The sequence below is a fragment of the Pectinophora gossypiella genome, chromosome 16 (assembly GCF_024362695.1).
Source record: "Pectinophora gossypiella chromosome 16, ilPecGoss1.1, whole genome shotgun sequence".
NCBI classification, from domain to species: Eukaryota; Metazoa; Arthropoda; class Insecta; order Lepidoptera; family Gelechiidae; genus Pectinophora; species Pectinophora gossypiella.
The window spans coordinates 8,379,671-8,404,754 of NC_065419.1; the positions used below are offsets into that span (position 1 = coordinate 8,379,671).

General features: G+C 37.5%; 4 protein-coding genes across 5 annotated transcripts; 2 read left to right on the forward strand and 2 right to left on the reverse strand.

Moving 5' to 3' along the window:
• Positions 1-1,121: 1,121 nt before the first annotated feature.
• Positions 1,122-8,291, reverse strand: LOC126373637 (60S ribosomal protein L13a). The gene is made up of 6 exons (XM_050019842.1): positions 8,196-8,291; positions 7,706-7,836; positions 7,182-7,291; positions 6,597-6,742; positions 1,834-1,956; positions 1,122-1,247 (listed from the first exon to the last, which is right to left on the reverse strand). The coding sequence occupies exons 1-6, from the start codon at positions 8,214-8,216 to the stop codon at positions 1,164-1,166; spliced, it is 615 nt and encodes a 204-aa protein (XP_049875799.1). The 5' UTR covers positions 8,217-8,291; the 3' UTR covers positions 1,122-1,163.
• Positions 8,292-8,423: 132 nt separating this feature from the next.
• LOC126373938 (group XIIA secretory phospholipase A2) lies at positions 8,424-10,223 on the forward strand. The gene is made up of 3 exons (XM_050020297.1): positions 8,424-8,807; positions 8,902-9,147; positions 9,483-10,223. Exons 1-3 carry the CDS (start codon positions 8,576-8,578, stop codon positions 9,626-9,628), a joined length of 624 nt encoding a protein of 207 aa, XP_049876254.1. The 5' UTR covers positions 8,424-8,575; the 3' UTR covers positions 9,629-10,223.
• Positions 10,215-11,758, reverse strand: LOC126373939 (myotrophin-like). Its single transcript, XM_050020298.1, has 4 exons — positions 11,551-11,758; positions 11,012-11,122; positions 10,801-10,884; positions 10,215-10,717 (listed from the first exon to the last, which is right to left on the reverse strand). Exons 1-4 carry the CDS (start codon positions 11,617-11,619, stop codon positions 10,631-10,633), a joined length of 351 nt encoding a protein of 116 aa, XP_049876255.1. The 5' UTR covers positions 11,620-11,758; the 3' UTR covers positions 10,215-10,630.
• Positions 11,759-16,651: 4,893 nt separating this feature from the next.
• On the forward strand, positions 16,652-22,525 carry LOC126373538 (serendipity locus protein alpha-like). Of its 2 annotated transcripts, none has more exons than XM_050019657.1 (9): positions 16,652-16,782; positions 16,857-17,054; positions 17,206-17,454; positions 17,844-17,963; positions 18,337-18,727; positions 19,354-19,535; positions 20,288-20,480; positions 20,686-21,369; positions 21,990-22,525. In XM_050019657.1, exons 1-9 carry the CDS (start codon positions 16,711-16,713, stop codon positions 22,337-22,339), a joined length of 2,439 nt encoding a protein of 812 aa, XP_049875614.1. In that variant the 5' UTR covers positions 16,652-16,710; the 3' UTR covers positions 22,340-22,525. The 2 variants fall into 2 exon arrangements, with proteins under 2 accessions (XP_049875614.1, XP_049875615.1); XM_050019658.1 differs by having other exon boundaries at positions 16,673-16,774.
• Positions 22,526-25,084: the final 2,559 nt, after the last annotated feature.

Here is a 25,084-nt window from a genome sequence, read left to right on the forward strand (position 1 = left end):
GCCTTAACACCGACTAGATTAATTACTAGCCACGCAACAACACGCCACAAATAATAGACAAACGTGGTGGCATACGCTCCATAGTACGACCATCAGTCATCCGTATGGCTGCAGTTTATGAGAAGAGAGTGGGTGTCTAAGAGAAATGTTTATTTATAATAAAATATTATGTCATTTCGAAGGATCAACCCCTTCCGAGCGGCAGTATACAGTCGCGTTATCAGTAGTCCCAGCTGCGCGGGCAAATTTGTCCCCGCGCGTAAAATAATTATCTGATGGAACCTGCTGGACCAATAAATGGGACTAATAAATTGAAATCCTATGACGTCAATGCGATACCACACACATTCGGGTATGTGTTGGTGTAGGTATGTGCTTTATATTTAGGATATTTTCGAGTACCCCAGGCAATATTTTTAGAATGAAAATATGAGGGTTGAAATATGCCTCGAATATTCCGTTTTAGGCATCAAAAGAATACTGAGGACTTATTGTAGATTTGGCTCGGACTGCTATTACTTCACTACTTGGCCATAGGAGCTTTTCATTGAGTAAAATGATGTAGATACTCGCTCACCATCCGGAAGTGTTGGATTCGATTTTTGATAGGGATATGTAACAAAAATATCTTTGTGGGATTGCCTCTGGCATTGCAGGCTGACTTTTCAGCCACTGAAATCACCTGATAAGAAAAAGGTGATTCCGTGCTTTGGAACGTTAAATCGGTTACTATTATTTATTGTGTTATTTACTTACTGAAGTATAAGTAGGTATCTTATTATTCGTAAAATCAGATGATTTCCGCCTGAAATTCTGAGCTCAAGGAATAGTGATCTTTGTTAATCGAATCTAGGACTTCCGGGTGGTGAGCTCAACACTGGACCTTAGAGGACTTCGTTCGGCGTTTAAACATCTCTTTTATTTTTACCATGGGTAAAAATGGGGGTTATCTCTAACATTAATCAGGTGTCCGCCGGTAAAGTCCGAAATAAAAACATTCGGACTTTTGTATGCATGGTTCAGAAAAGATTTAATTCTATATAAATGGTTTTCAATTTGTGTTGCATCAACGTAGACACGGATAATAAGGGGTGAATGGTGTTAAACAGTAAAATAACAGATTGGCAACCAATCAGGTTTATTTTTATATAACTTTCTTAATCCTAAGCATATCCATAGGATTGGATGATGTTTGTGAAGGGCGCCGTCGACTTCGCTACCTTCTCGCCAGCCTCCTTCGTGATTTTCTGTAAAAAACATCAAATTATTAGCAATCTTCCAACTACAAATCATCTAGTGTTACAGAATCTTATAAATCAGTCCAATTTAGTTTTCATGTTACATCAAATAATGTAGGTAAGTGAATTGATCATCATGTAGTAGTTTTTGATATCTAATTTAAGATTCAGAGGGGTAATGCTGCCAGCCTGTTGGGCACCTTGCCTCGATGTGACGCATTGGAGGAGGTGTTTTATTTATAAGATGTGTTTGTTTTGTTTTTAATTGTTTGAATAAACTATGATTTAAGAATCTAGAAAATAATTGTCCTTTCTTTTGTACTTTCACTATAACTTAATTTTAATTTGGTGTATGCTACTGATATTTTTGATATGGATAATAGAGCAAATAAACCATTGTAGTACATTGATCTGAATGAAAGGGTTTTGTAGAACATCAGTTTTAGCTTAAAATACAGAAATAACACTGCAAAATACCAACACATACTATGTAAAACTATTGGGAGTTTTCAAATTCTATTTCAGAACCCATCAAGCGTCTTGTCCAGTTATCGTCACCTCGCTTTTAATTTTATAAATAAAAATATAGACAAACCTTGAGTTTTCTGTCATAGGCGACCTTGTGGACGGCCTTGAACTTCCTCTTGTCCTCAAGCTTGCGGACCACCTCACGGTACTTCCAGCCGACTTCGTGCGACAGGCGGCCGACATGGCAGTACTGTAACAATATTCAAACATTTCACTTCTCTGTCAAGGAAATATGTAAATTTTCTGTGTAATGGGCCATCAGATACAAAATATTAGCAACATGTGTACTTTCAGTCGCAAATTACCCAATGTAAAACATCATTGAAATATATTTACATTTTTTATTACAATTCTTTTTGATTACTTGTGGCTCTGCCCACCCCATTTGGGATTACGGGCGTGAGTTTATGTATGTATGTATGTTATTACAATTCTTGTATGGAAAAATACAGAAATCAGAGGATTTGCACATATGGATTTCTAGCATGGTAAAAGCAACAGTTCTATAATATAAATTCAGTAATTCAAGAATCATGTTGTGATATTAAATTACTTAAATCCGACAAAGAAAAAGCCACTAGTGGAAATTTAACACCTAAGAATAAATTCCCACTGCCAACATATAGAAAAATAAACCTAGACCCGCATAATCAAATAGATGATGGTGAAAATGACTGGCAGACAATACCAGTGCTCAGACAAAGGAAAAGGATGCGCTCAAGCCCCACACCGCCGCCAACTGATCGTTTTAATACTCAAAATCGTTTTTCACAACTAAACGTAGATGAAATATCAGAAAAATCAGAAACGATTGCTCCGAAAATTTACAAACCACCACCTATAGTATTGTATGGAATAAAGAACATCTCCAAACTCAAGGAGGTCATCGAAAATGTCTTAGATCAATCCCAATACTCATTCAAGATTGTAACGAAAAATCAATTACGTGTTACAACTGTTAATACCAGTGCCTACAAAAAGCTTATGGAAGTGGTTCGTGAAAAACAACTAATAGGCCATACATTCATTCCTAAAAGTGACAGACCCTACAGGATTGTAATTAAAAACTTACACCACTCTACACCAACTGATGCTATAAAGGAGGCAATTGAAAATACGGGAAACACTGTAATTGGCGAAATAATAAACGCTAGACATGGTTCCGAAAAGACACCTCTCTCAACCTGGTTTGTCAACCTTGCTCCCGGGCCTAACAATGAGATAGTAAAAAATCTGAGATACATTTATCATACTTCTGTATCGATTGAAGACCCCAAGCGTAAGAAAACAATTCCCCAGTGTAAACGCTGCCAACAATATGGTCACACCAAAAACTACTGTATGCGCCCCTACAGATGTGTGAAGTGCGCAGAAAACCATAATACAATCGACTGCCCAAAAAAAGATAGAAAACAGCCGGCTAAATGTGCACTATGTCTAGGCGATCATGCTGCAAATTACAAAGGCTGCAAAGTATTCCAAGAAATACAGAAGAGGAAATTCCATTCAAGAATTACACAGAGTACTGTAACATCACAAAACAAAACGCAAGAGATGAATGCTTTCACCAAAACTGACCTACCCCACAAAGAAATACAACATGAAAAAAGTATGACGTCAGCAAACCCTGAAATCACATATGCTCAAATTACAGCAGGAACTAACCTAGAATTAATCTTAGCCAAACAATCTGAAAAGTTAGATCGTCTCATTGACCAAATGGGAACCCTCATGGGTCTCCTGACAACAATTGTCAATAAATTGGTCCACTAAAATGGCAGTTAAAATAGCTACATGGAACATTAACGGCCTGCTTGGGAAGAAACATGAAGTGGAGGCTTTTATAAAAATGCACAATATAGATGTCTTACTGGTTACCGAGGCACATCTTACGGCTAAGGTATCATTCCGTCTCGATGGTTATAACACCTATGCCACTTATCATCCAGATAACACAGCACATGCAGGCACAGCAGTAATCATCAAACAGAATGTGAAACACCATACACTACCAGAGTACCGAACTCCTAAAATACAAGCCACATCTATATTAATATACGATAAACAGAGTTCTATTACAATATCATCTGTGTATTGTTCTCCAAAACAGAAAAGAAATCCTGAAACAATTGAAGACGATTTTAATAGTTTCTTTCAAACACTCGGCAATAGAGTAATAGCAGGAGGTGACTGGAATGCTAAACACACTATGTGGGGCTCGCGTCTTACAAATACCAGGGGACGTCAGTTATACAAGAGCATACGCCAACAACAATTCGACATTCTGTCGACCGGACAAGCTACTCATTATCCAACAGACTCAACCAAAATCCCGGATCTGTTAGACTTCTTCGTCTACAAAGGGGTTCAATCTCACTTTCTCGCCATTGAAAGCTGCCTGGATTCCTCATCAGACCATGTACCACAAATCGCAACCTTGAGTTCTACCTTGATACATCGAACAATTCCTGCTTACCTATACAATAAGCACACAGACTGGGGTGCGTTCTACCAACACCTAAATGAAAACCTAGATCTCAGACTAAGTATGAAAACGAAAGAAGACATCGATAGTGCTGCCGAGTACATAACAAAGAACATTCAGGAAGCTGCATGGCTGTGTACTCCAATACCCCGAGTAACATCAAAGGCACCGTTCAATCAATACATACCAAATGTCGTCAGGGAGAAAATCCTGGAAAAACGGCGTTTACGGAGAGTTTGGCATTGCAGTCGACACCCAGCTGATAAAAAGGACTTTAATAGAGCTGCGGCAGAGCTTAAAAAACTTTTGATTGATACCGAGAATGAAACGCTGGAAGTACATTTGCAAAACCTAACACCCGCTGCTCCCACAAAAAACGAATATTCGCTATGGAAAACTGTAAAATGTCGTGAAAAACCTCAATCAGCTCAGCATCCACTCAGAAATGTAAATGGCACGTGGGCAAAAACAGACCAAGAAAAGGCGGAAGCGTTTGGATTGTTTTTAAGTGGTGTTTTTACGACCAACGAAGATCTTGGTGATAGAGATACGGATCGAGAGGTGACATCATTTCTAAAAAGTGATCTCCAGCTTAGTCCTCCTGTACGATGCTGTACGCCTGCAGAGCTCCGTCGGACAATACATGACCTTGAACTCAAAAAAGCCCCCGGGTTTGACCTAATAACAGCGGAAGTTCTAAGAAACTTACCAAGAAAGGCGCTGGTCTTGATCGTTTCTCTGTTTAACGCCATATTAAGGTCTGCGTATTATCCAAGTATTTGGAAAGTCTCGCAGATAACAATGATTCCAAAACCTGGAAAGCCGCCACATCTGACGTCCTCATATCGACCCATAAGTCTTCTTCCGGTTCTGTCGAAGGTGTTTGAGAGAATCTTGGCAACACGACTGAATGAATGTCTCATGGAAGGGTCGCTCATTCCAGAACATCAATTCGGGTTTCGGAGGCATCACTCAACTATTGAGCAGGTGCATAGAGTGTGTGAGCACGTTAGAAAATCCCTCGAACACAAGAAATACTGTTCAGGAGTGTTCCTCGACGTGCAACAGGCCTTTGACAAGGTCTGGCACGATGGCCTAAAGTACAAGCTCAAAAAAACGCTACCACATAATATGTACCTTCTCTTAGAATCCTACCTAGAGAGCCGCATTTTCTATGTTAAAATCAACGACGCAGTTTCAGACTTCTATGACATCAAGGCTGGAGTCCCCCAGGGATCAGTGCTCGGACCATTGTTATACCTCGTATTCACGGCTGACGTACCTGAGTCAGACAGTGTGATGACGGCTACATTCGCGGATGATACTGCTATCCTGTCATCGGACATTAACGCTGCGACAGCTTCAAGTAATCTGCAGATACATCTAGACAAGGTCCACACCTGGATGAAAGCCTGGCGTATCAAGGCTAGCGCAACAAAGTCCAACCACATAACTTTTACCTTGAGGAAAGAAGACTGCCCACCCGTGAAACTTGGCCAAGAGACCATGCCACACAATACAACAGTAAAATATCTCGGCTTTCATCTAGACCGGAAGCAAACTTGGAAAACACATATCCAAAAGAAACGTGATGAATGTAACCACCGATTTAGGACATTGAAGTGGCTCCTGGGCAGAAGATCACGGCTCTCCGTCGAAAATAAAATACTGGTGTACAAAGCGGTACTGAAACCAGTATGGACTTACGGCATTCAGCTGTGGGGTGCTGCAAAAACATCAAATATGGAAATACTACAACGCTTCCAAAACGGAGTGCTCAAATCAATAGCGCAAGCACCTTGGTTCACTCGCATGGACGAACTACACGAGTACCTTGGAATGAGGACAGTTAAGCAAGAAATTGCCACAACTACAAGGCTATACAGAGATCGAATTACTCATCACCAAAACAAACTGGCCCGGAGTTTAAGTGACAACCACTACATGAGACGCCTCAAAAGGACGCACATATGGGATAACATACAGTAGCACCTTAATGAAGGCAGCCTTCTAATGAGGGGGCCTGTCCTGCATGTTAATAAAACCAAACCATCAAAACTGCTTATGGTCAGTCGACCGATCGCATGTTTGGGCACAAAAATGAAAAAAAAAAAAAAAAAAAAAAAAAAATATTAAATTACTCTTCTGAGCATTTACTTGTCTACTATTAGCCTGCAAGTGAATAATAGTAGTGCCTAATGAATAATAATAGTGGCCTTTCTGTTATTTTACTTTTTTCTAGTCAAAAGTTTAATGATTGCAGAACACATGACATATTTCCATTGGAGTTTACAGGTATCCATTTACCAAAAGCTGGTGAAATTAAATCTAGTTTGTGTATGTACCTTGCGGCCGGGTTTGAGGCAGAAGACGCGCAGAGCAGCGGGCACGACGACGCGACGCCTGCTGTCGAATGGAGGTGGGCAGCCGTCATAGGCGCGGAGCCTCCTCAGCGCATCCTTCCCACGCTCTGTCTTGTGCGGGATCATGCCTAAACAAATTATGATTGCATTAGACTTAGAATACGATTTCCTAAAATTTTGCAAAGATTAGCATGACTTCATACATGTAGTTTTATCACAGAGCGTCAAATAATGTAGGTATGTGTATTTGATAATCATTAGTTTAATAAATAGTCTATCCTTTCAATGCTGTTTTTTTAGAGTTAACAAAAAATCAGAAGTGGACTAATGAATAACTTGGCAGTCTCACTTGACGACAGGCTATATCATTTATCCATTAATATGATAATATTGTACTGGATCTGGCATACACTGGAGAAGCCACCCATCACTAATTCAATATTAGCACATTGAAAACCTCATCATGCAATATTGGCAGAATTGAGATCTTACAAGAGCCATACATTAAGAAAATAGATACTAAACTCAAATACTTTCTTAAGTTATACCATAATACAGTAAACTCACCTCTGACAGTCTTCCACAGAATCTTTGACGGTGCTCTGAAGTGGAACGGGCCACGAGCTGGGTTTACATTGCACCGCTTGCGCAGGAATGACATGAACTTCAATTTGTTCCTGAAAACATATTACTTGATTAACATACAGACAGGACATACAAATCAAATGAATATTTAAAGTTATACTTCAGACAATAAAAGTTACAACACATTTGTTCAGTCGCAAATTACCCAGACAGAATCATCATGAGTCTTCATTAGATCTCTTTTTAATGTAAGAGCCACTCTCTTGTTTAATTAGTTAGATGCACATACACACAGCTCCCACCTATTCCCACCGGAGAAAGCAGAGGCTATGAAATTCCATATTCTTCGATCTTGACACACTATGTAAAGGCATATTGTGAAAAATAGTGAAAGATATTTTGACTAGGGAGGCCTTTGCCCAGCTGTGGGATCTTATAGGCTAGATTAGATTAGATTTTGACTGGGGAGTTGGGCATGCAACAGCTACGCTAAGGAAATAGGTTACCTGAAGAAGTTGCCAGAGATGTTGAGCTGTTCACAACGAACAACCACAACTTTGTTTCCTTCCAGCAGGACCTTAGCAATGACTGCGGCCAGGCGGCCGAGCAGATGGCCACGGCCATCGATCACTATGGCCTGAAATACAAAGAGTTTGGTTACTCGCTGCCGAACGGAACTCACCGCACATAACCTCAAAATTTTCGGACAGTTTTAAAACTTGATTGAGACGTGAGTTTTCACACGCTCTACTAATACAGTAAAGGTGTTAAAGAAAACCGAGACTATAGCACAGTTATTACTTCTTTTTATAGATTATTACAACGAATAACACAAGAAGCATGCACGTGTATGCTACGCGTGTTGTAAGGAAATCACATGTATTATGGCATTTTCACAGGGTAAACTCGATATTTTTTTCACTTCGCTGTAAAAGTATCACCAATTTATGAACTTTTCGGCGTAATTGAAGGAAAAATTAAATTTTTTCCCCTCACCTTATTGCTAAAGCCCGTCATTTTCACGACAACAAAACGGAAAAGACTATATTTTTAATTCAATATGGCTACCGGATATTCATACGACTATTGTTGCCATTTTAAAGAAATAGAAAAAAACATACGTGGTTGTTTATGGTTGAATCGATAAAACAATATCGATATTGTCCATCCATTCATCATGCATTCCCGTCAAAAACTGCACTAATCTAAAGTTCTAAACAGCTGTTTAGTCGGCTGTCACTGTCATCACTCACAATCCCAAAATAAGCTTGGAGACGTTAAAAATTACGTGTTCGTAAAGCATTGGTTTCTCTATTGCAGCATTAGTTTTAAAAAGAAGATGCTTTTATTTATACCGTTGTGATAAATATCAAAAGATGGAGATTCCTTATAAGAAGATTTTTATATACGCCCTAACCTTCATTGCGTATGCGTACACGGGTTTTGGCTCGAGTATGCTACGGAATTTAAAGGATGCAGTGTTATCGGCAGAGTCGGTGTTCGGAGATATGTTTCGCAATGTTATAACAGTTGCTGAAAGGTTCAGGTCTTTGCATGAAGTCTTCGATGCAGCTGTTGAAGAGGAATGTATATTCGCTTGTCCTGGAGGTAAGTTTTAAAGTTAGACTTCGTGGGAGGTAGCGCTACGGGCGAGGAGCGGTGTGAATTTAATACTGATAGTAATAATGTTCTTTTCTTTCAGGCCAGAAACCAGTGCGCAACAGAAACCACATTCCAAAGTCAGATGGTTGTGGTTCATTAGGGTTTGAGATATCATCCGAATACTTGCCGCTTGAGCAGATGACGAAGTGTTGTGACGCTCATGACATCTGCTATGACACCTGTAATACTGGCAAGGAGGTCTGCGACCTTGACTTTAAGAGGTGCCTTTATAATTACTGTGATACATACAAGTCTGTGAATGTAGCTGGGGATACTATTACAAAAGGTAAGAAACATGTTGGGTATACTGACTCCTATTGCTGTAAGTAACTTAAGTAGTTATTTGTAATAGAACATTGGATGTCTGTAGTGCATAGGTATAATGTCTTGAACAGAATATCAAGCTAGTCCTTTGTACTATTTAAAAGAACATAACATTACAAATTAGTTTACTAGTTTTGGCACCATGATTAAAAGTGAATCATGTCTATAAGCTCTACATTTGGCTTATTTTATTACAAGATTTTCTGCACTAGCAATATTTCACAACTATTACACTTATTACTAATACAATTGAATCTCTAAATATTGGATTAATGCCAATTTATATTTCCTTTTCAGGCTGTAAAGCAGCTGCAAAGTTGCTGTTTACTGGAACATTAACACTAGGCTGCAAGTCATATCTAGATGCCCAGAAGAATGCTTGCTATTGTGTACCAGTGAAAAATAATAAATATAAGAAGTATCCAGGGGATGGAGAACTATAGCATACATTTGTATGAAGAGCATACAAATGTATAAATGTAAATTCTTTGTTGATTGAATATTGTAACTTCTAAGTATAAATCCTGTTTACATAAAATTACATTTGGTATATGTGTTGTTGATTATGGATGAGTAATTATTGGATCTGTGTAAACAATTTGAAAACTTCAATGTAACCAAGGAATTTGTTTAGCTATTTTTGCGTGTTTTGTTTTGTGCTGCTAAGTCAATATTTGTGATATTATGTTGTGTAAGTTTTCTACATGTATAAGAAATGTTATTTATTGCAATTTACATGACAGGTATGAACTTTCTATTGCTAATCTGATATATTACAATACTATGTTGCTTTACAACATATTTTTTTGGTTCAGTAAGTTGCTACTTATTTTTGTGGTTCAATAAGTAATACATATCTATTTTACACAGGAACTTTACTGTGTGTATACTCTGGATTGTTAATATGTTTGCTTTACTAGTAGGCACATTGCTACATTATTGTAGTTTACTGTTTCTTGCCCAATGCATGATACAATGAATGAGATAAATAATACATTTTGTATGATATTGTTTAAATGAAATAAAAAGTCAATTAAATTATAAGTTTATTATTTTAGCAATAAAAATTACATCATATTTGATGTTCTCTTGGAATTACATACCTTAAAATTAATAAATTTACTTACTAGATTTATAGATTTGGGGTTGCTTTCGGATTCTTATATCCACTTTGCATGTTGACATAAGATTTCGAAACTACCAGGCCTTTAGTTATACAAATTAAATACCTCTAAATGGACGCACAATCAAAATACATATGTTATGATAACTCCATATGTTGAGCATATAAAAATAATTCATCGCAATCTAAATAAATGCATTGTAAAAATAGATTATGATAGATTAATTTATTGTTTGATCTAGTGATTTTATCTTAGCGTTATAAAATTATAAATGTGAGCGAATCTGAGATACTTATAAAAGTTGAGATAAGTTAGTTCGCCCTATGTGAGGAGCTCCTTGATCTCATCTTTTTCTGCAGCTTCAATGTAGGGGATTCCATCTGGGGTTTTGCCATCTTTAGAAGCACCCTGGGGAATAGAAAAACATATTTTTAAACAGTTTGTTAACATGGTTTATTCTTTCAATTAGACAGTTTTGTTAGGTTACTTACATGTTTGAGTAAAGTTTTAACACAATCTGTGTGTCCTTCCCAAATAGCTGCCAGTAGCACTGATATGCCATGTTTATCCACCATCTGAAATAAATTACAAAACTATGTCTTATACCCATTTAAAAATAACCTTATTATAAGTAAAGCCATGCCCTTGCTGGTGATTTCTTTTAAAGCAGTAAAATTGTAGAAACAATATTATTCAACTCACATTTGGGTCAGCCCCTTTGTCCAGTAAGAAGTTGAGAACAGTTGTTTGTCCATAATCAGCAGCATAGTGAAGAGGCACCCGTCCATCAATCAATGCATTGACATCAATTTTCTGAAAAAAGAAAGCTTATTCAAGTAAGTCAAAATAAAATGGAAATCTTCTTGCACACTAAATAATTGAAAATAAAGACACTAGGTAAGTAGAAATGTGAAATTCAATATATTCAAATTCAACATATACCTATTTCTTACACAGTTTGGCTTAACTTCTGAGATTGCACATAGATATCCAAGTTAGTACCTACATACATGCAAATGACTAATTCAAAATTTAAACGATTATTATTGCAATGAAGTTCACTCAACCGTGTCATCCATGTTTTAGGTATATAGTTAATTACTTTCATCGCCCGAATTAATTAGTAACGGTTTCAAGGCAAAATATGTATACCTTAAATTGAATGATAGACGCTTTCTCCAGCAATTTCCATAAATCACGAGCCAGAAAACAACAATGATAAAATTCCGCCCGGCACTTACCTTGTTTTCTACGATATCTTTTACTTGATCTATGTCACCATTTTTAATTCCCCAAACTAATTCACTCATTGTTATGTTTGTTTAGTATCTTATGGGAAAAATGTATTTCAAATTTCCTTTATATTGAGTCGAAATTATGAATAAGAAATGCAATTTAATGCAAGCAATGGCGTTCGTGTTCGTTTCGTGACAATTTTGACATGACGTCATTTTTTTTTTTTTTGTTTTGTTTTTCCCCGAAGGGTAAGGCAAAGGGAACTATGCCCATACAGCCATGTCTTACGTATTTTTTTTCTTGATGATTAATGAAATGATGAAAGGTGATGATGATGAAACCTAAGCCCCCACCCTCGGAGTAGACTCCTACTCCGAACCCCAAACGAATTAACTCAAAAGTCAGCATAAACTTTTGAGTTATGAAGCGGCTTCCCAGCACGAAGCGAAAATAGGCAGATACACTTTGTTTATTGAATACTCCAATATAATAACACTCGCGAATGTCTTCCGACTAACTTAATGCGATCATTAACCACAAAACACCACTTCGTATTAATTATTTAGATTACTCAATGAAGAAAGCAACTGTCCCGTTCCCGTTTCCCGCTGAAAAGCCTGACATGACGTCAATGACGTGAGGTGAGACGTTCGTGACGTCTGTCTGCCGTCAGTGCTTGTGCCTGTCAGTCGAACAAAAAAAACAAAAATTAGAACAAAAACTATATACTGTATAATATCGAGGGTTGAAAGGCAAATGGGTTTAAGCGACATTTTGTGAACTTTACAGGAGAGCCATTTAAAGTTTTATTTTTTCGAAAAAAATTCATATAAAAAAAACTACTGAATCAAAAGTGTTCAAAATGCTAAGAATTATCTTAAATTAAATGTTGCACAATTCTGTATTTATTTGGTTCGAAAAACACATCAGTTATAGATTTTAGAAGTCGCTTAATACAAAATGCCTCAATTGAACTAAATTACAGTTGAAGGAAAAACGGTTGATATCCACTAGAGCCAAATATTGGCTAAAAGCAAAATGCTTTAAGAGACCTCTCACTTATTAGTTTGACTAAAGCTAAATGAGTTAAACGACTTCTTAAAAAAAGAAGACTAGAGGCAAATCAGCTTAACCTCCATAAAAGGTTATATGACAGGGAAGGAAAATATCTTAAGTGACCATCCGCTACTAATTTCAATTGTATGAAATCCAAATATTAGTAAGATCGGAAATAAAGTCGGTCCTTAAGCCGTTTTTCCTGGGAGAGATTTTAGTCGGGCAAGGCATTAACAGATATTTGTACCTTACAATATTAGGAAAAATCACGGCGGATATAATGTGTAAATCGATTTCATTAAGAAACAGGATCTAGAATATAACCATAAAGATTGTTACACATGCCTAATTCGACTTTTTAAGTACTTATATGGTAAACCGCGTATGATGGCGGATGACAGATGACTGTCACCAACTGAATGCGGGCAATAAAAGAAACAAATAGCTTTGAAAGAGTCTTAATATGCTTATACTCTGTGCTGAGTTTAATCTCACTATCACAACCTGTTTCCGATTTACTGAAAAATTTAACACCACGTGGCTGGATGCAAGTACCAAGCACTGGCTCCTACTAGATGGTACGCGGTACAAGGACAGACTGCAGTGAAGGACTGATTGCTCTCATATTAAGAGGCAGCCAGGGGTGGATAGATCAGCGACTTGTTTGATCAAAATTTCTGTTACATTTGCGCCTAAGACCTCCACTTCGAGCTGGCCATAAGATACCGTCGAAATTGACAAACAATAACAGAACTCGATCATGCTTTTAAAGCCGAGATACGTCGGACATCGCAGCAGACACATCTGTCGATGAGATAATATAGATGATAATAATAATAAATAGATGGTGTTCCTTTGCCGAGCATTTTTATAGCTGTGCTCTGCTCTACCGAAGTTATTGGTTGGTAAACCAGACCGCAAAACTAAGATTGGTGCGATGGTTCTAACGTAAAAATCAGCTCGTGGGGAACTACAGGCGGGCTTTTCTGTCACCATATGTCTCAAAAACAAATGCCAGGTGGAATAAGCTTGTGAAATTCAGCTCTATGCTGATTCCTATCAATCCAGTTCCGGTAGATTTTCGACAGCTTCAAGACTGTTTTCGGCCACAAACTTTGAAGAGAGTTTCAATCTACAACAAGGAAAAGACCCAACGCCTCACTGATCAGAAAGACTTATTAGCAGCGCTTTGGACACATTTTAACGATGTCTTAAATCCCAATAGTAATACCACTGACTTGTTTGTTACAACATATCGGTCGAGTTTGTTACAACAAGGTCGGGGGTTTCGCTTAAGATCTAGCGGCACCCCCGACCTTTGAAGAACTTCTTACCGCGCTAAGAAGGATGACGAATACCAACACATCAAAAATACCATCTGAACTGTATAATATGCCTACACATTAATAACTGGTTATACAAACTCATCCTGAAGATATTGGAGTCAGCTGCTGGAATGATTTTAGCCTTCTTCCTCTTTGCGAGTCGATGGCGATCGATATTAAATTTTAGCCTTAACGTTATTCTATCCCGTGATGCAGAAAAGGTACTTCCGGAAACCCAATGATGATTTTGTCCGGACAGAGATATGGGGGTACGGTTTTGTTATTAAACAGATTCAGGCCAAAAGGCTTGAACAACATCGGCCTTTGTTATGTGCTGCGTGAGGCTTCACGCGGCTTGTGGATTGCTCTAAAGAAAACAGATTGTCCTGAAAAGTTATGACTTATCCTGATACGACAATATCATGACGACATGATGACGACAGTTTGATTTAGAAGTAACTTTTCAGAGCTATTCGTCGTTACCTACGGCGCGAAACAAGGCTATGTCATAACACATGGAGCCATGGTTCCTAGTCTATTTTCTTTATATATCGCTTCTGTATCACGCATAAGTGGGATATTCTGTGGAATTGTTATTTATAGCTTAATTGAAATTAAGGCTAAAATGAATAAGATCATTTTTGATCTCTCACGTCTCACATCTATGCGTCAGTTAACCAAACTTGCCGAGGAATGGCCGATTCAATTAAGTCACACACCAGAATATTTATAGTTTTGTGCAAAACCCTTTTAAAATAACCATCCGGAGGATGCTCCGGGGATGTAGCTTCTTCCAATGTTGCTTTAAAGGGCGCTGAGCTGGAGGAAGTTTCAAAATTAAAATATTTGGGTTCTCAAATATGAAATGACTCCAAAGTCATCGGAGTTGCCAGCCCGGATAACAGGTGCGGTGGCAGCCTTTGGAAAACTGAAAATATTAGTGTACAAAGTCTCAGCGGCGTACTTGATACGTAACACTTTAAATGTCTAAGGTCCATCCTTCGCATAAAGCGGCAAGATGGTTTTCCAATAACAGAAGTATTACGTCGTTCTGGCATATTCGGAATAGAAGCTCTCATCATAAAACATCACCTACGATGGTGCGGTCACGTCATGCGAATGGATGACAGAAAGGTTTTCTATTTCGAGGTGTCTAGAAGGAACTGTAAACAAGGTGGACAATACCTGCGGTACAAAGACGTACTCAAGCGCAACCATGTGGCTTTAAACATGCCAACTGATAGTTGGGATGAGTGTGTCTGAACCTGGAATAGCGCGTGATATAGTCCTCGAAAATCTTAGTCCAAGACGCCAAATACGGAAAACTCAACGGAAACCTTCCTACAATTACACGGTAAACTCGGCTGGCCAGCTTGATTGTATGCCATGTGACCAGATCTTCAATTCGAAGTTCGGTTCCGCTAGCCACGTCAAAGTCTACCACAACAACGACTTGGGATAGACACAAATAGAAGTCACCATCAACGGATACGGCTTGGGTGACATGATGACACGCACACTCCCGGTCTTCCCAATCGTAATTTTTAGCTGTGTGAACCGCCCAACCAGGACCTGCCCATACTTATTTTGATATGTTGAAGTGATGCGGGCACAAGGTTTCATACAAAATTGCGATGACTGAAATGTTAACATTATTTCTTTTTTGTTTTGGAAAAACGTTTTAAGTCCTTTCAAAAGAAAATGATAGTTGTTTTATACGACAAAAAATTTAAAAAAAATGTAGCATAAATAGCTGAAGTCAAATTCGATGAATATTTTCGGTAAAGGCAAAACAGTTCAAGTGCCAATTTTACTTTTAAACTGTCGAAGGCAAAACGGTTGAAGCGACAATATTTATAAAATCTGGATTAAAGCAAAAAGATTTAAGCGCCAAATCTATTTTCGTTTCGTCTAAGGACAAATGATTTAACCGACTTATCTATAACAAAACACTGTCAGGGAAAACGCTTTAACAGACTTCGAATCATGAAAATGAAAAGACATAACAGCTTATGTGACCGACTCATATCCCGGAATACGACTGATATGCCACCCGCCCAGAATTTTGTGCATTTTTTTGTCGGTTAAAACACGGGTTTTTAAAAATGTACCCAAAGTGCTAATTGGTTGAAGCGCCAAAAAGTAGCTTCGATTGATCTGAAACCAAGATCAGTCGACGCGGAAAAAATCGCTGATTCCGAATATATATATAAGTCAATTTCGCCCAAAATGTCGCGTAAAACCTATTTGCCTTTCAACCCTCGATATGTAAATGGTTGTTGGTAAATGAATTATTTTTATTTCAAATTACAAAATGTCTTTTTATTTGTGTAAAATAAAATAATAAACGAATATAATATAATATGGTAAATGCACATACGGCACATCACGGCACATACATTTATTTATTAGCTGTGGATAAATGCAACATTCTTAAAAATCGATACATGTGTACTTGGCGGGAATATTTGGTGGATGGATTTTACAACAGCATGTTTACAGTGGGTCTTAAAACTTTATTTATATTTAAGGTATAAATATAGTGGATCTCAGATTTTATGGGAGGCTATCTGTGTATCTTATATATCGGAACGTGTGTGTTTGATATTTTTTTTTTTTTATATTTACATAATATAAGAGGTCTGACTTGGCTGCATAGGGTAAAGCTTTTTGATTTTCTTCAGGAAAGAAAAATTTGAAACGTAACGGCAAGCTGTCAATTTAAAAAAGTTATTTACATTATTATCAATTATTTTAGCTTATTATTAATTTATTTCAATAATAATGGGGAAAAATTATGATTTCAACATTGCAGAAATTTCAAATGACGCTAAGGAAGCTACTAAATGTATAGTTGTATGTGAAGACGGATTAATTAATTGTAAAAACCGAGTGTCGAGTAGATTATTAAAAGTTTATATTTGTTACAGGACTTGTTAATTAGTACTATCTACCCGTTGATGCTTAGCATTCGGAGCGAATTACAAAATTATGATGGAGTTCTTCAACAAGACGAAATTTCCAAATTACAAGATGTGTATACACTGTGTTCAAGTCAAATAAAAAAATGTCTTCACACTTTGTTTGATGTCTTCAAAACAGAATATCATCAAGATATATTTCTGCATGTATGTAGGTTACTTATTTGGTACATCTAGTTTGGTATTCCGTGGTAATATTTTTTACAAAACAAACACACACAGAACACTTAATACTGCTTTTGTTTACATGTTCACGGTATTTATGTAATATTAGTATTATAAAAACATTTACTTACAGGAAACACGACAGTGTACACTAGAGAGATTAACCTGGTGTATAAACAGGCTAAAATGTTTGAGAGAAAAATTAAATATTTCAAAACAAGGAAATCCTGAAGAATTTTGTGATGATACCATGCTGATCTCTCCTATGTACTTTGTTAACTGGATAGACCATACATTTGAGGTCCTATCAAAACTGGCTGAAGCAATTTACAAGACTGATCATAAAGACAATAAGGATCTCTTTGAGCAGTGGAAATGTGATGTAAGTATTAACACTTTTGTACTTACTAAAGGACAGACACATTATGGCTGTTATATAAAAATGTTTTTTTTTTCTAGCAGGTCGTTCCAGTTATTTGTCTTGTCTTTTTATTTTATTACTCTTAGTGTATTAAGTATTTAGGTACCTATAGCTATTTTGTTACTAATAATATTGTCTGTAGAAACTGTTAAAATTATGGACTTCTTGATGAACATTTAATCCCCACAAAACTACTCAGTAATGTCAATAATTTGTAAGACAAAATGGTGATGGTGGGACCGTACCAGTCTGTCAATTTTTTATTTCAATATTATAACACTACAATAAAACTTGATTAAAAAATAAATTGTCTGAAATAAAGATTTTTTTATAAAATTCTGAAATTTCAGGTAGTTGAGTGTGTGAGCACACTACACACATCCCTGGATGAACTACTGTTGTCTGCCATGACCCTGTGTAAATACTGCCTGCCGTCTGACCAGCTCATTGTCAAAGCTCGTTGCCAAGTGGTATCTTAATTATTTTTTTTTTTTACGAGAGTTAACTATAAATCTCATTATAACATAAAATAACGAAAACTATAGCACAGAAAATACAAAATACCCACACACTCACAGCATACAAATATACTACAACTTATTATTTATTCGTAGACTACAACACATATTATACATATACATTATATTCATTTGTATATACATTGTTAACTATGCTAATGAGAAATCTCTACATGTATTTTTTTTATTAAATATTCATTCTAAGTGTGGTACAGTCACTAATGTAAGTAAGAAGAAGAAGTAATATAACATTGTGAATTGTCTTAACTTTGTAAGGAAAAATATTGGCTGATTCTACATTGCTGTTCCTTTGAATATGTTTCAGGTCCTCCGTGAAACCAAGGCTCTATTAAGCGAATTAATGGACGGAGATATCAACTCTGGCATAAAACTGACACCAGAGTCTCTCAAGCTTCCAATAATGCCATCAAATGTGAATGTGCTTATTGATGTACTGAAAGATGTGTTATATGTTCTGGAAACAAACACTAATACAGCTTTATTGACTTTAGTAGTCCACTGCTTTAGTTATAGTATGTCTCCAGTTGACATGTTGAAGGAGCACTTCTATAATACTAAGGGTACATGTTCTTGTCATGTGAAAAGTGATGATGAAGTAACTGCGGACTGTTCATTTGTGAAGGACTTCGATCTTTATAATGAGAGGCTGCTGCAAATTGGATCGTTTGCAGTGTCATGCTCTTCTGATCAAAATAGTATGTTATTCTTTATTTATTTTCCAATATTGTCCATCTTATGCTGTGTAGCAAAAGCGGTTGCCAGTTGTTTTTTGATTACTTGTAGCTCTGCTCACTCTATTACGGATTACGGGCGTTTTTTATATACAATTTTTTTTATTTCGGTTAATAGGTAATTTACATGTTATATGAAGGTTCTTTATGAGGCCATGCAATTTTTAAGTGGTTATTGCATTTGGCAATCCGTCCTGGCTGGTACAGGTCACGGGCGCGGCGAACAGGATCGTGTAGTCTAATAGCAAATTGGTGGGGCGTGGTGACCACGGTCTCGAGCGAGTTGGTGGGGGGGTAATCATGGTAACCACGATCTCGAGCGAACTAATAGTGTTGGTTTTCTCAATAACGATGTGACCTTGGTGCATAGGTCTGGGTGGATTGGGTAGCATAATAACCTTTTCTCTTTAAAGGGTTTGGGAGCAGACCTAGTATAATTATACAAAGGCAAATTTAAATGTATGGGAGGCCTATGCCCAGCAGTGGGTGTCGTACGGCTGATGATAATGATGATGATGACATTTAAATGTCAAAGAGTAAACTATTACACTATCAAAAATCTACTGAACAATTCGGAATCTTTCCCCCAGGGATCCTAACTCTTCGTAGTGGTTTAGCCAGCCTGGAGGCTCTCGACCCTCACCTGGTCCCGGCGCTGATGCTGTCACCAGACAGTCTTCACGCCAGGCTACTGCTGGACTCCTGGCGGCAGGAAGTACAGGAGATCAGGGACAGCATCTTCTTGATTGTAGATCCAGCTGCTTTTGCCGAGGTATAATTTGTTATTAACATTTAATTTGGGAGTGATCATAACTATTCTCTCTGCAGGGTCTGCACGGCAACCGCGCCGCGCGTTACGCGAATTATATCGAGTGCTTCGACCAATAGCCGTACGATGTATATCTACGTAGATAGCATTCGCTGCGTGTATTGGTGGATGCCCTCGATATAATCCAAGCCGACCCTACAGGAATAGTTATTTCGACTTCATCGTAGAGCAAATACTTATTGATCGACATATAGAAAGTGCACGTGTGCGTAGTGCCTACTGTTATATTTATACGACGATGGCAAGGCTATTATAGTTCTACAGATATATTAATTTCCGAGATAGTTAAATTACGCATTTTAGAGCCGTGTTAGCCAAGTTAGTAGAACGCTTGCTTGCCTCTCACTTTGAGGTCACAGGTCCGAATCCAGCACAGGCTTAAACTAATGATTGTCGAATTTGTTTTCGAATTCATGTTTATCACGTAAATGATTATCACGTGCTCAGCGGTGAAGGAAAACATCGTGAGGGGACCCACATTGCCGGGAAATGCGTTTTCGAAGGTATGTGATGTAACCTGTATTGGGCTGGTTTTCCCTTCACGGATTCGAAGATTAGGCAGGCAGTAGCTTCAGTAAAAAAAGTTAGGTGAGCGGATCCTGTGAAAAACGGGATAATGCTAGGGAGATGATGAGGCATTACGAGCTTTGCGAACTTCAGGAACATTTAGCAAATATAAATCTATTTTGTTCCAGAAATCCAAACAAATGATGCACCAGTTCATACTGGACCTCACCAAGGAGTCTGGTTACGACAATGCTCGTGTGTGTTCAATAATAAACATAGGCTGCGTAGTTCTCAAGTTCTTTGCTGTTTACGAAATGTATGAGCCCGATGCTTTGACACATCATGAGAAATTAGTGCCTTTACTCGCTGATTTGGATAAAGGTAAAATCTATATTTAATTTGCCCACAGTGTATTTTTTCATTTTATGAATGTAACTTTGGTCTATTGAGGAAACATTTTTCAAAATTATCTTTATTTATTTATTCAACAACAAACCAGTCAAACTGACTTTGATCAGATATCTTGGCCATATAACGATGTAGGTGCTGTTTTCATATTTATCACTTTGTATATTATTTCTTTCAGTACAATTGGAATGTAAAATTGTAAGCAACTTGCTTAGTACCGGTGACGATTTCGTGTACGATGTAAAGAAAAGTAAGAACAAAGAAGTCTCAATCGATCAGCTTATAAAACGTCTTAAACTTCTCTATACATTGGTCAGTAGATTAAACTCGCTGTTGCATCCGAAAGACAACGAAGAGCTCTTTGATTGTGACGCGGAAGACGAGGTTCCTATAAAGAACATGACTCACACAGTTCTCCGTAAAAATGGCAACACATACGACGTACACTCACCAAGAAAGCCATCCAATATATCTCGAAGCATCTTCGCTAGAACTACAAACATAAGATCGTCTACAAATAAATTTCCGCTACAGAAATTGACTAAACATTTGAAAGTCAAGAAGGGCGTAGAACTCAGCTTCTCCGTCCAGTTGGATGAGCTTTTCGATCTGTCGGAAGTCAAAAGCAATAATAAAACGGAAGTTTTTGCGAACAAGCATCTGGAGTCTGTCAGAGAACAGTCGGTATTGTACAAGTTCTCGCCTCAAAAACGGGCATCCTTGAGAAAAGCGGTGCTCAGCAGACGTCACAAATTGCCTTTTGATTCGGAACTCGAGGGCAAGCGTGTGGAAGATGTCGAGAGCTCTGTCCGCTCCGAAAAAGGAAGCCTTATCGATGAAGCAACTAGTTTGCAAATAACAGGTAACGGAAAATTCCGAAGTATACTTGTGTAAATATTTACATACAGTCATGAGCAATATAATATCCCCACTTTAGGACTCTGTCGCACTAAAATATTTGACATTTAGTGAGACTTACAGTGCGATTTTAAAAAAAAATGTGACATGGTACCAATAATATTATGCATATTGATGCTCGTGACCGTACAACCAACATATCAATTTTATTATTGTTCCGTAGCCTAAACGGCAAAATCGGAGCCTTTATAATTTCGTTACCTATTCTGTTTGACAAACGGACAAATTAATGGTAAGGTTTTATTTTGACGATTCCGATAATAATTACTTACCAATGTAGGATTAAAATAATGCATGGAGAAACCATTGTGAGGAAATCTTTTCAGGTGTTGTTCAGTTTATTGTATAGTATTACATACCTTGTACACTGGCTCATACGTACCTATTTATAAAAAAAATATAATATGAAAAAGTCAATAGGTTCCAGTTTGGCACATGCTATTGTGATATACGCTTACATTTTTATTCTAAACAGAACAATTTTACACCTAAATTTTTTTGAGTTAAAATTAATAATACTTTCATTGAAATTACTTTCTATTTATTAATGATTTTTTCTTACAGACATCCTGAGTCAGATGACCAATTTGACGCACGCGTTTTCTAAAAAGTCAGAGTTAGCTGATGCAACGTACATTCATCCGAAAGATGACAGATTTGGTCAAAATCGTGGGGCCAATTCTAATGTATTGAAAATTGATATCAATACGAATACGACTGTTATGAAGCGTGTTTGGAACATTCCAGTTAACGTAAGCATGATGGAAATGCCTCTCGATGATAGTGCTGGGACGGCGGCGTCTAATGTGACTCAACCATCGAATGTGACTACTTTAGAGAGAATCAACGATATAGATTTGGTTGAAACCAAGCTGAACAGTCTGAAAAGCATGGAACTGGAAACCAGTTTGTGAAATCGAAATTATTGTTATACCGTTTTTTCAAATAGCGTAGTTATAGTTTTAAAAAGTAGGTAACACTCTTTTATAAAAGTAAGTAAATCCGTCCCTCTCTTTTAAGTGGATACATTTTATTGATGAACTATAAATCTATTTTAGCGATATACTTATTTTAAGAAAATAAATGAATCGAATTTTCAAGTTGTATTTTTCTGCAGCATCTGTCCCTTCATTAAAACCTGAAATTATCACTTGTAGAAAATAAACCTAAATTGGTTGACATTTGTGACAAAGTTCAACCTCGGGGTAAACCTATAAAGCGTGGCCTGCCAAGTTAATTAGAAACGGCCAATTTAACAGCTGTTGTAGTTATATTCGAAAGGATTTACAGCGTCACAACTTTCGCACGTAGCTGTTTGTTAGATCATACACTTCCGTCGCGTGGGATGTGTTGTGAGGTTGTTGCTCTGTGTGTGAGGTCAATGACCGACTTCATCAACTCGGGTATCAGGGTTATTATTAAGCCGCCAAACACCCTGAAGAGTGTGAATACATTTCTACAAGTATGTTGATATATGAAAAAAAGTCCCCTAAGTATAAGATTATTAAACGTCACGTCACGCAACGCGTTAAAGGAGTACCTAGCTACAATTAGGTTTTAGGATTACTAGATTTCAATTTGAACTACATAATCAAAGTGAATGTACTTTTTGAATTGAATTAATATATTAATCCAGCTTCACATTTTTATTTTATTCAATTTAAATCTTTATTTTTATTTAATTCATCAATATAACATGGAATTTCTACGTTACTAAATAATTAGTACCTACTTGATTTATCCGCATTTTGCGACGTTCACAAAGCAGGTAGTTATAACAAACATATAGGCAACGTAGTATTATTCCTTATTCTATGATATAGGTATCAAGCCACACAATGATAAATAACTTCGAGGACCACACTATACACAGTTACCTATACACTCTGGAAAAGTATATTTGATAGTTCAGCCGCAATATGAGGAAAGTTCCAGCAATTACGGCTGGACTGTGTCGTTTAAATCACCCGATGACGGTCATTGGAGCCGCAGCCCCAAAGCGGCTTATCAGCACTGATTTACCACGAGACGGTGTCATCTGACACTTTACACCAAAGGGCAACGAATATTAAATTTCCGCATATCCGATACCGTACGCTTCCTTCGGCGAAATCAAGTTAACTACGTAAGTACATGCAGTTTACGCAAATAAGTAGTTACTAATAGGCTATTATGCGTGGGTGAAACTAAAATTATTACAACTCACGTTGTTATTTGTGTTCGGGGTATGAAACTTAAAACAGAAATGTAATCTAATCTAGCCTACAAGATCCCACTGCTGGGTAAAGGCCTCCCCTTCCTCTTTCCATTTTTTGCGGTCCTGTGCGTATTCCGGCCAGTCCCTCCGGCATGCGTCCAAGTCATCACGCCATCTCTTCCGAGGTCTGCCACGACGCCTGTACCCGTCATGAGGCACCCAATGCGTGACGATACGTGCCCACCGCTCAGGGTGCATGAGACAAACATGTCCGGCCCAATCCCATTTGAGTTTGGCGGCTTCTCGTCCCACATCAGCGATTCCCGTTTTTGAACGCAGTGTTGTAAAACAGAAATATGCATTTAAAACATACTTATTTTATAGTAGAACGCACGAAATAGAAGAAAGAGGTTGGAAAGGGTCTAACGCGTATTTTATATGAGAACCGCTGTCGCCGATTCAACTCCGCTCTCTTTTACTACTACTCCTGCAAACAGATAACTACGATAGCTTTACTGCTTCTCAAATTTAATCAATCAATAATACCTACTTTATTGCATAACGACATATATACAAAATTCCATGGCCACTTTACCGACAATGTATATTTCATTTTATTTGTTGTTGCAATTTTATCATTACTTCTCATAAGATACTCCATAAAAAAGTATTTTTTTGATAAAAAGCTGACCATACTAACGTTTTTAGCTTTCTTATGTGATAAGTAGGGATCTCCTTGCATGATAGTCCGTATGTACAGTCATGAGCAATACAATGTACCCACTTTAGGACTCTGTCGCACTAACATATTTGACATTTAGTGAGACTTACAGTTCAATTTGTCAAAAAAGTTAATGTGACATGGTACCAAAGTGTATACATATAAATGCTCGTGACCGTATATGTAGCACCGTAACACATACCCAGTGATGTGTTGTTTGGGAACGTGCCACTTTGGGAACGTTCCTGGCAATAAAAAGCGCAAAACTTATATAAAAAGAGCTTTATTACCTAACCTTTAGGCAGATCTTCTGTCTTGTGGGTTGTAAGGTGAATTACCAATCTCATCAACCCTGGTGTCAGGGTTATTATTGAGCCGCCAAAGACCCCTGACATGGCTCATGTAACGACTACGGTTTAGGCAGATAAAACCAGAGTACAAGAAAGAAAAATTTGAAAAAAAAAGCAACCAGGACACTGGCTGTTAAAGAGATTTTTTATTACTATTAAAGAGTTTTTACAACGGGAACATTCCTACTTTGCGAATATTCCCGGGAACGACTCATTACTGATTGTACCGTACCGTATAGTAGGTATACGTGCAACTTTGTGTTCTGCACTTGTAGAGTTACATTTGGTAAATAAACTCAAACAACCATTTTGAAGCTTGTATTGTTGCAGGGGCCTTGAGTTCTAAGGTCGCAGGTTCCATAGTCTGTAGGCGATGTAAATGTCAGACCAT